This window comes from Mandrillus leucophaeus, unplaced genomic scaffold (genome assembly GCF_000951045.1).
Source record: "Mandrillus leucophaeus isolate KB7577 unplaced genomic scaffold, Mleu.le_1.0 Scaffold683, whole genome shotgun sequence".
Classification (NCBI taxonomy): domain Eukaryota; kingdom Metazoa; phylum Chordata; class Mammalia; order Primates; family Cercopithecidae; genus Mandrillus; species Mandrillus leucophaeus.
Window position 1 is genome coordinate 2,051,276 of NW_012107397.1, and position 15,030 is coordinate 2,066,305.

At 39.9% G+C, this 15,030-nt stretch overlaps 1 protein-coding gene across 1 annotated transcript in view; it reads left to right on the forward strand.

Annotated features, from left to right (window-relative positions):
- SLC35F1 (solute carrier family 35, member F1) overlaps positions 1–15,030 on the forward strand; it is a 387,174-nt gene that overhangs the window by 327,408 nt on the left and 44,736 nt on the right. The window contains exon 4 of the mRNA XM_012002353.1: positions 13,423–13,582. Within this exon, the coding sequence (XP_011857743.1) occupies positions 13,423–13,582 (160 nt within the window). The remainder of the gene's footprint in view (positions 1–13,422; positions 13,583–15,030) is intronic.

Sequence of the window (15,030 nt, forward strand, 5' to 3'; positions counted from 1 at the left end):
GTGCACTTCAGCCTGGGTGACGGAGTGAATAAAGGAGTCAAGAAAGACCATGGTGTGTTAAGGAATGGCTTCAGCACTGAGTTTGTGGTTGTGTTTTGTGTGTTTTTTAAATTTAATTTTTTTTATTACAGTAAGAACCCTTAACATGAGCTCTACCCTCATAAATTTCAAGTGCCCAATACAATACTATTAACTATAGGCAAATGTTGTACAACAGATCTCTAAAACTAACAACTCTTGTATAACTAACGGCATGGAGTTCGAAGGAGGAAATGAGCAAAAAAGAAGATGAAAAAGTACCCAGTGTCACAAGGGGACTAACTTATAAGCCATATTCGTGAGTTTGGACTTAATTCTGAGCATTTCTACTGTAGAAATAGCATGATGATATTTGTAATTTAGAAAGATCCCTTGCACGATCTGATCTCTTTTCACATGAGATCAGACAGGCAGGACAAGTAAAGAGATTCTAAATAGTTTTAAGTGGCTAAAAAGAAAGGACTTGGTGACTTATTGGGTGTGTGAGTGAAAAAGAAAGATCAATTCATGTTTATTTGTTCAGGGCTCAGCTAGTATTTTTTGAGCATATATTATGTACACTTTCCCATTGGCAACTAGACATATAGCATGAAGAAGACTGTTCTTACCCTCATGAAGCTTCCTTTCTAAGGCATACTTAGGTTTTATTTTCTGACCCTCCCATTAGAATGTGTGGGAGTAAAATATGCATAGATATGGGGAAGAGAGTTCCAAGCAAAGAGGACAGTATAAGGGTGAAGAACTTGAGCATGGCATGTTTAAGAAATGGAAAGAGTGAAAGAAGTTACTAGTAGTAAGAGACTAAATTCAAGACGAAGATGAGGCAGATTGTATAAGGCAAAGTCAAGGAAAGGAGTTTGGATTTGCTCTTAGAAAAATTATTGGACTGTGTTGGGCAGGGGACCGATGTGATCTAATTTGTATATTTAGATTGTGATTGCTGCTGGTGGAGAACTGACCTTTAAGGAGTAGAAGTGGATGTGATTAGACAGTCAGGGGGCCACTAAGTGCATGATGATGACTTGAAGCCACTTGCTAGCTGTGGGCATGGATAGAGATGGTTTGATGCATTCAGTAGATAAAGCCAATAGGATTTTCTAGCATTCATAGAGTGGATAGGGGAAGTTGGAAAGAAAAAAAAAAGAGTCAAGAATGGTTCCTTAGTTATTGGCCTCAGTCACTGGGGGATGGTTGTGCCATGTGGTAAAATGAAGAAAACTGGGGAAGAGAAGATGTGAAGCAGAAAATCAAAGCATTCTGCTTTGGTCATGTAGATTTGAGTTTCCTGTTAGACATCCAAGCAGAGCTTGGTATAGGTAGCTGAGTATATGTGTCTGGAGTTCAACAGAGAGGCTGAAACTGGAATTATGCATTTGGATGTCCTTCTCATATAGATGGCGCTAAAGGTCATTGTATGATTAGATCACAGTGGAGTGGGTATAAATAGAAAAGAGAAGAAAATGAAACTGAGCCATGGGCCACATTCAGAGACTAGGAGAAAGCAGGCTGAGGAGAGGCTAGTGTGGTAGAGGACAACAAGGAGAATGTAGTATGTCCTGGAAGCCAAGTCAAGAAAGTGTTTCAAGGGGAGAAGTATGACCTCTGATTGTCAGACACTCAGGATTCAGACCTGAGCAACTTAAGTTACTGCTGGTCCCATTCAGGGAAGGAAGAATCACAAGAGCAGGGATAATCTGGGAACAAAGATGAGTTAAGTTTGAGCCATGCTGAGCTGTGGGGATTTGAGGCACATTCACATTAGATAAGTAGGTGGTGATATGGCTGTGGAGTTCGGGAGATAGATCCAGATTTGTGAGGTACATTTGAAAGTACTCAACATAGGGATGATTTTTAAAGTCAGAATGGTAGATGAAATCATTCAGGGTAAATGTACAACAGTGAGATGAGACATTATGGCAAAATCCTGAGAACACAACATTTGAGAGATGAGAGTAGATGCAGGAGCCCATAAGCCAGGAACGCATAAAGGAGTCTGAAGAGGCCCGAGGGATGGAATCAAGGGCGGGGGTGGTTGAAAGCACCAAAAGAAGGAAGGAGTGTCAGATTCTTCACTTAGTGAGAAGAGGATTAAAATGTGTCTGCTGGGTTCAAAAACAGGGAATGTTTTTGATCCATTTTGATCATGTTTGGGGAACAGAAACCAGATTGCAGTGAATCGAGGTGTTGAATGGATGTTGATGAGATGGAGACAGTGGCTAAATGCAACTCTTTTCAAGAAGTTTGGCAGGAAAGGAAGTAAGAGGTGGGTGACAGCCAAAGAGTGGCACATGTAGAATGTGAAAATAAGACAGCCAAGGATTGATCCCTCAGAAACACCAACTTTGAGAGGGACCAAAAGAACAAGATGCATCCACAAAAAGACAGAACAAAGGGCCAAAGAGGTAGGAGGGAAAAAAGACAGATAAATCAGGAGAGGGAAAATTCAAGGGGACAGTAGTTAGCAATGCCAACTACTGCAGAGAGGTTTAGTAAGATAAGTCAGAAGTGGCCAGGCAATTTAGCCTTGGTGATCATAGTGAAAGGAGCTGTCAGTATTGCTGTAGCTTGAGGAATGAATGGGACCAAGATGCCAGAGGCAGTAAGTGTAGATTGATCTTCACAGGCTGGCTGTGAAGAGGAAAAGATAGATAGCCACAGAGCCAGTGGGCATCAAGAATAAGACCAGGACCTATATGGTGAAGGAACGCAGCAAGCAGAAAGGGATGAGGATCCAGGAGGGAAGTGGGGTAGCTGCTGGAGCAAGGCCTCAGAGACAGCAGAAGGGGAGAGGGGAGGGTTCCAAAGAACAGAGGGCAGAATCACCTTCCCCACCAGGCAAGTCCTTAGGGAAAGAAACTGAGTGTCAACTGGAGGAAAGAAATGCATGTCCATTGGCAGCTGTCCACCTGCACCTGGATGTAGAGTGTTTTGTTCATGCTGGTATCCTCCGCATCTATAGCAATCCTGGTCGTTTAGTAAGCATTCAATAAATATCTTTTGGATGAGTAAATAAGTGGCTAGTATAAGGTAATAAAAATCTGATTTTTGCATTTTTCTTGCTCTGTCACATAGGCTGGAATGCAGTGGTATGATCCTAGCTCACTGCAGCCTCAAACTTCTGGGCTCAAGTGATCCTCCCACCTCAGCCTCCCAAGTGGCTGGGACTATAGGTGTGCACCACCATGCCTAGCTTATTTTCATATTTTTTGTAAAGATAGGGTCTCACTTTGTTGCTCAGGCTGGTCTTGAACTCCTGGCTTCAAGTAATCCTCCCACCTCCATCTCCCAAAACACTAGTATAGATGTAAGCCACCACAGCTGGCAATTTTTGCTCTTTTCTAACAAAACCTGGAAATAAACCTAGAAATAAAACCCAAAAAGTACAAGATGTTTTCCTCTAGCTCTTGAAATTGTTTCTCCGTACTATTTTAATGCAGTGAGGAATCAAAAGTAATGCAAAATTAATGTAGAATTAATATTTTATCAGAAAACTTTTATTTCCTTCAATATGCACTTTGAAATGTGTACTTGCTTTAATGTTACTGTTAATGTTCCTATGTTCATGAATTCTAAAAATTAGAAATACAAGTTAGAGTTTGACTGACTTAAGACAACCACTTCTCCAAAAATACCCAAGGTAGCCACACAGTGTCAGAAAAGGAATGGTTCTAATTCTCATGCACTTTGTCTTATAACCTATACTTTATTTAACATAAAAAATGCAGAGGAACACCCCCAACCAGTGACCATTTTTCAATAGTCTCAGAGTTTTCTCTGTCTCCCATGGTACTCTCAATGTAAGAGAGAGCTCACAGCTGCTAGATTGATTTGAGGCTAATCCAGTCTAGACAACTAGATGATATATAAATCCTATATAGTTTCTGCTCCACCTGGGCCTTGATTACTAAGTTTGTTTTATGTAAGGAGAATAGCAGACCTGTGATCACATCCTGGCTCTGACATTGCTAGGTGACTTCAAGAAAGTTACTATCTTTAGAATTCCATTTCCTCATCTGTAAAATGGGAAAAATAAGAACATGTATCAGGGAGCCTGGCATATAGTAGGCACTCGGTAAATGTTAATTCCTTGCTTTTTACTTGTAGAATCTGGTTCGCTGATGATCAGAACATGTTTTTAAAGCTGATAAAGGCTTTGATGATACCCAATGATCCTCAGCCAGAAGGATCTTGCCCCCTGGGACAGCTCTGCTCTCACCGAAGGCAGATTTCCCCGCAACTGAGCTAGAGAGCTTGTGTCTAATTATCTGTATCTTCTGGTCACCTAGATTTCTAGGTACCTGTCCCAGATTTTCAGTGCATAGCAGTGTCATTTTTTTCTTTCTTTCTTTTCTCCTTTGAGAGCTGAAGCCAAAAAAGTAAAGCAAATAAACTTGAGCAACTAGAAAGTTCGAATGACTGGCACAAGGGGACATATATAGTTTACACATTTAAATTCCTATTTGTAGGAAAAGAAAAGTAGTTTGGTAAAAATAATTTTCTAAATCCAAAAAAATAGGGTATTCCCTGGAAAAAGTCTGTTATATATAGTCAGCACAGTGACACATTTGATTAGCTTAGCTCTCTTGGACAATGTGATGGAAACATGGCTTTATCCAACATGAATATTTTAAGCCAGTAAAACCTAAACAGTAAGTTCTAAGGTATAGGGTTTGGGAGGGGAGAGGGTTATGAATAACATAGCTCTGAGAAGGAAAAAAAAAATCTCAGGGGGAGAGTGTAAGAGAGGCAGTGGCTGTCTACCAGAAAAGTTTGTTCCAGACGAAATATACGACTCCTTGGAATTACACTCCTGGTCAGATTTTCAAATGCCTCTGGGATGGTGACAAATCCAGGCCACAGAATTAAAATGGTTATTGATTGTATGTGAATGTATGTTGCACAAAATATTTTCTACTCTCTTCGGCTGGACTGTCAGCCTAAAGAAGACTTCTGGGGGGTGTGTGTGTGTGTGTGTGTTTTACTGAAGTTTGTCCTTTTGAAGATCCTTCCCTGTTAACACTTCAGTTTTACTCACTGGAGATGGATTTCTCTTTGTCACTTTTAGAAACATGGGAGAATTGCCAATTAGAGGCAGAGGAAGGGAGAGTGGGGAAATGCTCTCCTTCCTGGAATCACCTACCAGTGGCCGCAGGTTCAGCCTCTGACAGCTGGGCCACTTGAGGAGAGCTCTTGGCCTGTGATAGCCAGAGGGGAGCGTTAATGAGGATCTGAAGGCTGGCAGAGGAGTCTCTTTTGGGCACAGACCATTAGAAAGAGGGATGAGGTCACCTCATTATGCTCTGTTGGAATGGGAGAAGTTTTTTAAAATAAACTTTTTAAAATAAACCATCAGCTTCCCTTGAAAACACTAACCTGACTCTCATAGATTTTTACCCTCTCATACATAACATGTGTTGTTTTATATATTTTGAAAGAAGTACAGATGCTCCTGGACTTACGATGGTGTCACATCCCTATAAACCCATCATAAATTGAAAATACTGTAAGTCAAACCATCCTAAGTTAGGGACTGTCTGTATATGCTCCAGAGAGGAAATCTGGAAACCACAGAGAGTTTGGGCCATGGAGTTGTGAAGATTCAGTTATCCCATTCAAAGATAACTATTGTTAACATTTTATTCTTATAGATTCTGATTTTCTCCATCCAGAAATTTTTATGCCTAATACTATGATATGTAGATATGTAATCAAGAAACAAATTTTTACATGAACATGTATGTCATCTAAAGCAAGCATGGTATAGAGGGAATGTAGAAGGACTCCTGTCCTTCCCATGAGACCACCTAGATCAGGGAAGACTTGCATTCCCTTCGAAAAGCTGAGATGATGGGAGAAAACTCTCTCTCTCTTTCTCTCTCTCTCTCTCTCTCTCTCTCTCTCCCTCTCTCCATCTTTCCATTCCTTTGTTGCTCCACCCCAAAGAGGAAATAGCTAAATTTAATATCCAGTTGCGGACTTTACCACTTAGGTGGAGATGTGATGCTTTAAAAGAAAACTGAAAGTTTTGAGGGAAAAAAATCTGCAGTGCTTCATTTCTGCCTGCTCTATGTCCCTTGCTGGAAAGACCCCTGAAATACAGAGTCTAAGACCTGAAGACCATTTCCCCTAGGATATCTGGCTAAGAAAGTTTAGGCTAAGTTAAATTGGAGTGGGAGACTGGAGGCAACACTGCCTTCTCCAATTTAAAATTAATACAGCTGGTTTAAAATTAATACAGCTGTTTGATCTCCATTTGGTTCTTGGGGTCTTTGAGGTGAACCATGTAGAATACAACCAATTTGACCTACAAATATGGCAGTTTCAAATGAATCAAGCTATTATTTTCTGCCAGTTAAATCCAAGAAGAGAGGAAAACTAAGTGATTGGAACCACAGCATCCAACATTAAAGAAAAAAACAGAACAGGTAGTATTTTAGACACAAAAGACAGTCTCTAAATAGACATTTTACTAGAATGGAAACATAATACCATACTCAGCTTTTCTGAAGGTAGTTAAAAGCCGTAAGTTGAAGATGAAGAACAAGCATTGCCAAGTTGTTAGGTTTGTAAGTAGAAAATGGGAATGCTATGGAGATTTCCTGAAATCACTGTTCTTAATTTGCAGAGCAGTTTTTCCATCTTAGTTACCTAGATTTCCTTGTCATTTTCATCCATGTTGCAGAGCATATAAGTCAGAAAACATAAAATACCGTAATGTACTAACTTTATTACACTCTGATTATTTTTTTCATGAGTTAAAGTAATTCTTTGAACAGGTAAAACTGAAGTTACAAATTTGATCTTTTAGAAGAAAGCACTTCCTGCTTTTATGGAAAGAAGTAACTTACTGGCTTTTTCCTGCACTTCTGGGCAAAGCTACTCATTCTTTTGAAAGTACAATGAATTTTGTTATTACTTTAGATTATTTGATGGAACTTTGCATAATCAACTCAGAAAAGTTAACAGTAGGCTAAAGGATAACATTTAAGTGCTATATGACTATCTCATTTTTCTAACAAATTCCCTCTGTCTTTTTTATCTGACATCAATATCACTGTGCTCTTTTTGAAAAGGGTAATTTATACCCAACTGATATTATCCAGCAATAAACACCAATATCCAAATTCAAAATTTCATTTGAAACTCCATAAGAGTTTGGAGAAAGATATAGATTTTCCCCCAAAGCCTTCATTTAACATTTGACAATGACATAATGGATGTAAAAGCTCTTTGAAATCCCTGGGGATTTTTTAAGAGGGGGAGGGATGTTGAAGACTAAAAACTATGGCAGTAAATTTCATCTGGAAAGAAAAACAGATGAGAATAGCTAAGATAATTTTTTGAACAATGAGTAATGAAAACCAATTTGCCTTAGAAGACATTAAAAATGCATTTGTAAAGCTACAGCAATTAAAGCAACATGATACTGTTGGTAGTATGGTATATAACATGGCCCGAAAATGGATTTTAATATATATAAAATATACTATAGAGAAAATACTGCAGAGCAACAAGAAAGGGACTGATTATTCAACAAATGTAGTGAGAAAGTGGACTGTAATAAGAAACTGAATTAGCTATTAATTTAATTTCATGCAACAAAATATTCCAGATGAATTACAATTTTAAATGTTAAAAAAGGAATAAGTAACTAAAAGAACACATAGATCACTTACCATAGATGACTACTTTGCTGATTTGGGGAGAGAGAAGAAGTTTTTTTTAAAATGAGCTTATAAATAAATATTTAAACCCATAATTTTTTAAAGCTATAAAAATATTTTCAGCAAATATGATAAAGGTATAATAGTCTTAATAATATATAAAGATATTTTATATATCAGTAATAATACTAATAATTCAATAGAAAGAAAGTTTTGCTTCATCAGTAATCACATGACAAATTTAAAACAATTATAAAAGTTTATATTTGATATAAATTGGCAATAAAAAAGATAATGTACAAATTGATAGGAATGCACACAGGGGCTAGGGGCTTTGGGCTTTGGTAAATGCTCAATAAATGTCAGCTGAATGAAGAATAAACTTTTTCTGGCTTTATCTTTCCTTTAATTCTTCAACTCTCATGACTTCCAAGGGGGCATTGCAGGAAAGAGCCAGGGAAACAGAGAAGAGGGTGAGGTTCCCTTGGATGTTGAAGGGAGGATGGCTGTAGCAGCTGACCGCCCACTTGGCAGGGGTGAGGCAGAAGCACTGATGACCCAGAGGACTTCCTCTCTCTGCTTTTCCTAGCTCCCTCTATCCCACGCCTCTGGGGCTGGGGTGTGCCAGTGGTTGCCCAAAGCCACTGGCAGTGTTGTTAAGGGGAGATAGCCCCCCAATCCCCATCCCTTATCTCCACAACTTGTGCCTCTTCCTGCATCCCAGACATAGAATTGTGAACTCTTGTGGACCAAAGACTTGTAAAATATTCTGTAAAACCGGGATACAACTGGGGAGACCCACCAGCTGTAAAGAGGGTTTGCAGCCTGAAGACAGATCTCACAGACACTCAGAAAATGTTCCATCTTCATGAGACTGTCCACTACTGGGGCAGCTTCATGACCATGTTTGGGGGGGCTGTGTGCATCATCATGAGCACACTCTCAGAAGCATGAGTGTCTAAAGCCAGGTTAAGGGGTCTGCGGAGTGCTGGCAAAGGGAGGGAGCATCCATAGAAGTCCAGAGAGAAGCTCGAGTTGATTTTGGCAGGAAGGGAGGGATGGGATGCGTGTGTGCAGGAGAGGGCATAACCAAATGTGATTAAAGGCTGCAGAGCAAGGTGCAGTGATAAGATGGTCAGATCAGCTGGAGTGGAAAAGAAACAGAGGTAGGGAGAGAGAGGGGAAATTAAATGATGCTTCAATCTTCCTGTACATATACGTATTTTTAAAATTTTAATGCTACTTAATGTTGACTTTCTTCTGTTGTCTTAAAAGTAATGTCAACATGAACCTTTTTTATTTAAATAACTTCTGGAAGCTGCACTTGAACTCTAATCTAGGAGTCCAGATGCTAGTGTTTTAGCCCCAATTCTAATACTAATTTGCTTTTCTCTTAGACTGTCAGTTCCCTTATTTATAAAGTAGATGCAGTCATAACTCCCTTAAAGGGCTGTTGTGAAGATTCACTCTGTCTACCATAAAAATAACATAATCGTTTTTACAAACTCTAAGTATAAACTTAACGCAACCAACTGTAAATGTTATTTAAAATGACAAGGTTCAAGCTGGGCGCAGTGGCTCACGCCTGTAATCCCAGCACTTTGGGAGACTGAGGCAGGAGGATTGCTTGAGTCCAGGAGATTGGGATGAGCCTGGGCAATTTAATGAGACCCCATCTAATAAAGTTTAAAAACACCTACAAGGTTCAAATAATAATCCTGCTATCACCATGACTTCAGAGACTTTGCCCCAAGCCGTTGTGTACTGTGTGCCTCCATGTCTCTATCTTTTTGTTTGTTTTGTTTGGTTTGGTTTGGTTTGAAGACAGAATCGCACTCTGTTGCCCAGGATGGAGTTCAGTGGCACAATCTCAGCTTATTGCAACCTCTGCCTCTCAGGTTCAAGCAATTCTCCTGCCTCAGCTCCCAAGTAGCTTGAATTACAGGCACGCACCATCATGCCGGGCTAATTTTTGTATTTTTAGTGGAGACAGGGTTTCTCCATGTTGGCCAGGCTGGTCTCGAACTCCTGACCTCAAGTGATCCTCCCGCCTTGGCCTCCCAAAGTGCTGGGATTACAGGTGTGAGCCACTGTGCTCAACCATCTCTATAAAATTAGAAAACAGAATCGTAGACACCTCTGGCATACGTTGCCTGAGGATTCAAGGCATAAGGAGAATGAAATTCATTTAAATTCTTAGGGGGGAAAAAAGGATGCTATGTAAATCTAAGAGTAATAAACACTTCACTTTTCCATTAAAGTATTTTTAATGTCCTTGGAGAGTTTTCAGAGCATAAGATGGTTATAAAATAATATTTGTTTATTTTTTTGTATGGATATTTTATAATTTCTTTTTAGATTCAGAGATGTATGCAAAGAAAGTTAAATCTACTGAAAAGATTAATGGCAATCAGAAGAGGAGTTTTTTTTTGTTTGTTTGTTTTCTTTTTTAACAGTTTCAGTTATAATGCTTCTCTTTTCTACCACTCTAACAACCACTTAGCCAAGGAATTAAGCTAGGAGAAAACTATTGGAAAATTATTTTGTCAGTATGTTTTATGTTATATGACCACGAGGGGAAAGCTGAAGGCAAAAATCACTAAAAAAGAATAGCCTGTTTAGTAAGAGCAGCTGCCAAACAGTTTCTCTCAATAGTTACAGATGCCATGGTGAGACCTTCAGCTGTAGCAATTAAATATTCCTGTCATTGACCTTCACTAAAACATTGTTCAAAAAATTATTATGACACAATTTCTGCTGATTCTAACAATTTGTGTGACCTTGAGCACATCATTTCACCTCTCGGGACTTAGGAATCCTCAACTGTTAAATAAAGGGGTCTTGGTGATTCTAAAATGGGGAGAGACTGCCCTCCAGGGGCCTTTGCAAATATGTAGAATGTTTAATGGTCAAGGCCCAGCAATGCTAACTGCCCTGCAGAGAACATGAGACAATCTTGCAATATGAATTGTCCCACCCTAAATGCCAGTAGCAACCTTTATTATCTCTAATGTCCCTTCTGACGGTCAGTGATACCACATGTCTGACCATTAATTGATTTATTCAGCCACCAATTACTGAGGCCCCACTGTATCATAAGTACCAAGCTTCTCTCCTCAGATACCCCAGAAACCCTGGCTTTATTGTATCCTTCTTTAAGAAAAATTATGATTACATTCTTCTTTCCCTTCTCTTCTTTCTAAAAGTTTGCACTTACCCACAGAACCACCTGACACTTACAAATAAGGATTTTCCAACTCAAACCATTAGGGGAATAGATCTCAGGACTCATCAAGTTCTTTGGGTTTTCTAATGACACTGAGAACTTAAAAGCTCACTTCAGCCCTCCTCAAAGATTGGATGATGGCCTAGCTTGCCCTCAATAATTCAGGAATAGAGGCTTTCAGCTGCACTGACCAAGGGCTTCCAGCCGGATAATGAAACCCTAATTCTGTAGTGTGCAGCTAAATATTTCAACTTGATTCAATCATTTTTAATTTTTAACACAAAACACCAACTGTTTTATGCCCAGTGAATGGTTTTCAATGGCAAACTGAAATTTCCTAATATACTTAAATAGCATCTGAGGCTAGCTGCGAAACCTACCTTAGAGCATATTACCACATCATTAACTTACATTGCTAATTAACTGCAGTGAGCAACTGTGTGCTGTAGTAAAATCCTGCCTGCCACCACCTCCTTCCTATAGCCCCTCCAAGAGTGCTGTGACCTTTGGGCTCAGCCCCCAGCCATCACAGTGCTACTTAGCATTCACATGGTCCTTCCTCACCTTATCATCTCAGCAACCCTGGGGATAGCTTACTATTCTGAGTGCTTGTTTCATTTTGCAGAGGAGAAGACCAGTGCACAGAGAAACACGAGCATCTGTCCAGGTCACAAAAAGCTTTGAGGATAGAGGGGATTCAGCATGCTATTTGCAGTGCCAAGAAGCCACTCTGATGTTCAGGGATGTTTTGCAAATACACAAACCTTTTCCAGCCTTCAGTGAATCTTAGAGACTCTATTTTGATGTTTCTGATCATTAAAAATCTTTGTATATATTTGCTCAATATCTCTTAATGAATACTCCTCCTAATCCCAGCAGTGTTCTGATGCCAATAATCCTGTACCAATTAAGTACTATTACAACTGGAACTACAGAGGAGAAGTGCAGGGTTCAACAAAAGCATCAAACAGGACTTGACCTAGCTTGGGGATCTAAGAGGCTTTCCTGAGGAGGCAACTTAACAAGTGCAGGCCTGAAGGAAAAGGAGGAGGAAGTTCAAGCAGTGGAGCACTCCAGAAGGAGGGGTGTACGTAAGTGAAGGCCCTGGGGCAGGAAGGAGAGGCTTGTTAGCTCAGTCTAGGTGGCAGAAGTGGGAGAGGGTGGTATGAGTAGATTTGAGAGATGCTGGGAAGATTAAATTGGCAGAATTTGGTAATCAATAGGATATAGGCAATGAAAGTGAAGGAGTATTGAGGATCACTGCCCTGTACTGGCAGCTGGGTGGTAGGGGCCACTTGTTTAGAATTCCAGCAAGGAGATATACTGGGCAGTTGGACAAATCACAAGTTCCTCATGTAGTACAAGGAACTTACACTTCTGTGTGACATCACTTTGTCTAAGAGAGACCCTGTCTTGGATAGTGTATCCAGAGGTCTTACCACAGTGTGGTAGAGTCTGAATTAATTCCATGGAGCCCAAAGCATGTGTTTGAAAGCAGGGTTATAGACCAGCAATGAGGGCCTCGTGATTTAAGAATTACTTTCATGTGTAGTATCTCTGAGGTTCATACTGATCTTTGGGGAAAGTTGTTATCTTCATTTTACTAACAGAAATTTGAAGCTCCTGAGCTTGTGATTTGCCCAAGATCACACAGCTGTAAATGAGGATTTGTACTCAAATTCAGGTCTTCTGACTCCTAGGACAGGGGTCTTCTCATTTCACCACATTATCTCTCTACATAATTGGGGCAAATTCTCTATCAACTCCTCGGACTTACATGTCAGATGGAATCTCACTATTTGTACAAAATATATAAAAAAATGAAATCAAATTTTTTTGCTATACTCTATTCAACTTTCTTTAAAATTTTTTTTTCTAATAGTTCTTTTAAGTATTTCTACTTTTGAGGCTCATAAATTTGCATTTATATTTAGAGCACTTTTTTATTTTAAGAATGAAATGACAAGAACAGATCAATTTTTACTGGTAGCAGGAAGACAGCTGTCCAGGAGAAGTTAAATTCAACTTTTGTCTAATTTCTAATAATTTATAAAACATTATAAGACCTCTGCACCCTTACCTCCTATTCCCAGATGTTCTCGTAAAATAGGGGGACAGTGTAAAAAGGCCGGGTATACTCTCCCCAAACTAAAGGTGTTCCCGTGGAGCATGGCCTGGCTCTGAAGAAGACAGGAGGCAGAGTTGCCCCAGCACCTGGAGGCAGGAGACTCTTCACCACCAGCCTGTCTTATCAGTTTGCCTTCTCCCCTTTCCCTTAAAGTTTGAGGGATGTTTACAATTAAGTAAATAAATAAAGCTAATTTCCATTTATTTCAGATTCTGTTTTAACTACATCAAGTCTGGGTCTACACAAAATCTCAGGTTCAGGGGAAAGACAGAACCTTTTCTGCAGAACTAAATTACTTTTCCCTTTTACATGGAAAGCTTCCTCCTGAACCTCCTGTTGTTGTTTACTTTCATCCCTCCCAATAGCTCCTGGACTGTTTTGTGATCCCAGTCGTGATTTTGCTCTCCTGGTTCTTCCTGCTGATCCGGTACAAGGCTGTGCATTTCATCGGCATTGTCGTCTGCATCCTGGGAATGGGCTGCATGGTGGGAGCAGATGTGCTTGTGGGAAGACATCAGGGAGCAGGTGAGTCTTTGGATGTTCACCAGGTTCCTTACCTCTGCGGGTGAGGTGAAGACAAGAAATGGAATGTTCATAGTTGGGTGAAAACAAGGACCTTAGGAATCTAGATTTCCCACTCTTTGTGTCCTGTTCGTGTTTGTTCCCCACACCTGAAACGGGGCACATAGGAGGTGCTTAATGCATGTTTCTTGAGTGAATGAGGATGCAAAATACAGCTTTCATGCCCTTTCTGCATCCATTCAGAAACATGCAGACAGTGTTTAAAACTGAGAGTCATGACCTACCAAGAAGATGTTTTGGAGGTCAATCCGTTCCTGAACCAGCTACCTGGCCCAAGCCCTGGTCCTTTGTAGAGTTGGTGGTAATGAGTTAATTCACTCCTGAATCACAGGGCCTTCCACACGTTTCCCCAACCCCAAACCTTTCTCTGTCAAGCCAGAGAAAGACTGAGCTTTCAAACTACTGGGTGAAGGTTGGTTTATAGGCCCACAAGTAAATAAAGTTTGAGGACTAGTTAGGAGTGCTCCAAAATTTTAGTGGGGAGAGTTAAGTTCTGTCTCCTCACACACGGTTTTTAATTAGTTTTACAAGAAGGGATTATTGGTATCAATTAGAGTTTATAAACCCACAAGGTAAAGCTGCGTGATTCAGTCATCAAATTGCTGTGAATCTGCTGGGGGAGCCCTGAGCCAGGGTGGTTTCCAGAAGACCCTTTTTAAAGCATTGGAGTTCTTTAAAATGTACCAAAGTTTTTGCTACAGAAGGCTTTTTGGAACAGAAAAAAAAAATGACCTTCTTTGTTAACATTAGAAATGGGATAGAAAGTATCCACTTTTCTATAGTTCTTGGAATTGCCCTTTCTTCTAGGAAATTGGATGATAAAGAGTCAAAAGTGGACCATTTCTCTTTATGAGACAAGGTCACATGAAGTCTCTGAAATGATGTGATGTGTGTTGCACCATAGAACTTTATAACTGAAAAGGACCTTGTTCAGCTCCTTTATGATTGACATATGTGAACACCAAGATGCATCCAAACCAAGTGAGTTGCCCAAAGTCACAGAGCTGACAAAGCAGACACTGGAACACAAGGCCCCTGGCCTCCAGGGCAGGCCTCCTTCTCTGTCCCATGTTGCTGGGAGCTGAAGATACAACATAGAACAAAAGAGAGACAACCTCAGCCTCACACATCCATACCACCTACACAATACCATCGGTCCCCACTTCAGTAGAAATCTGAAAACCTCAGTGTTTCCCAGATTCTCTTCTATGAAACACTGGTTCCGTAACAGATCAATGGATGTCATATGAAAGGGCCAATATTATGCTATATGCATGTAGTAATGTTGATATGAATAATCTTTTCAGACCAGATAATATTTTTGTCTTATACAATGTGGCCAGTTGTTCTAAAGTCATATATGTATATATAATTACATATATATACATATA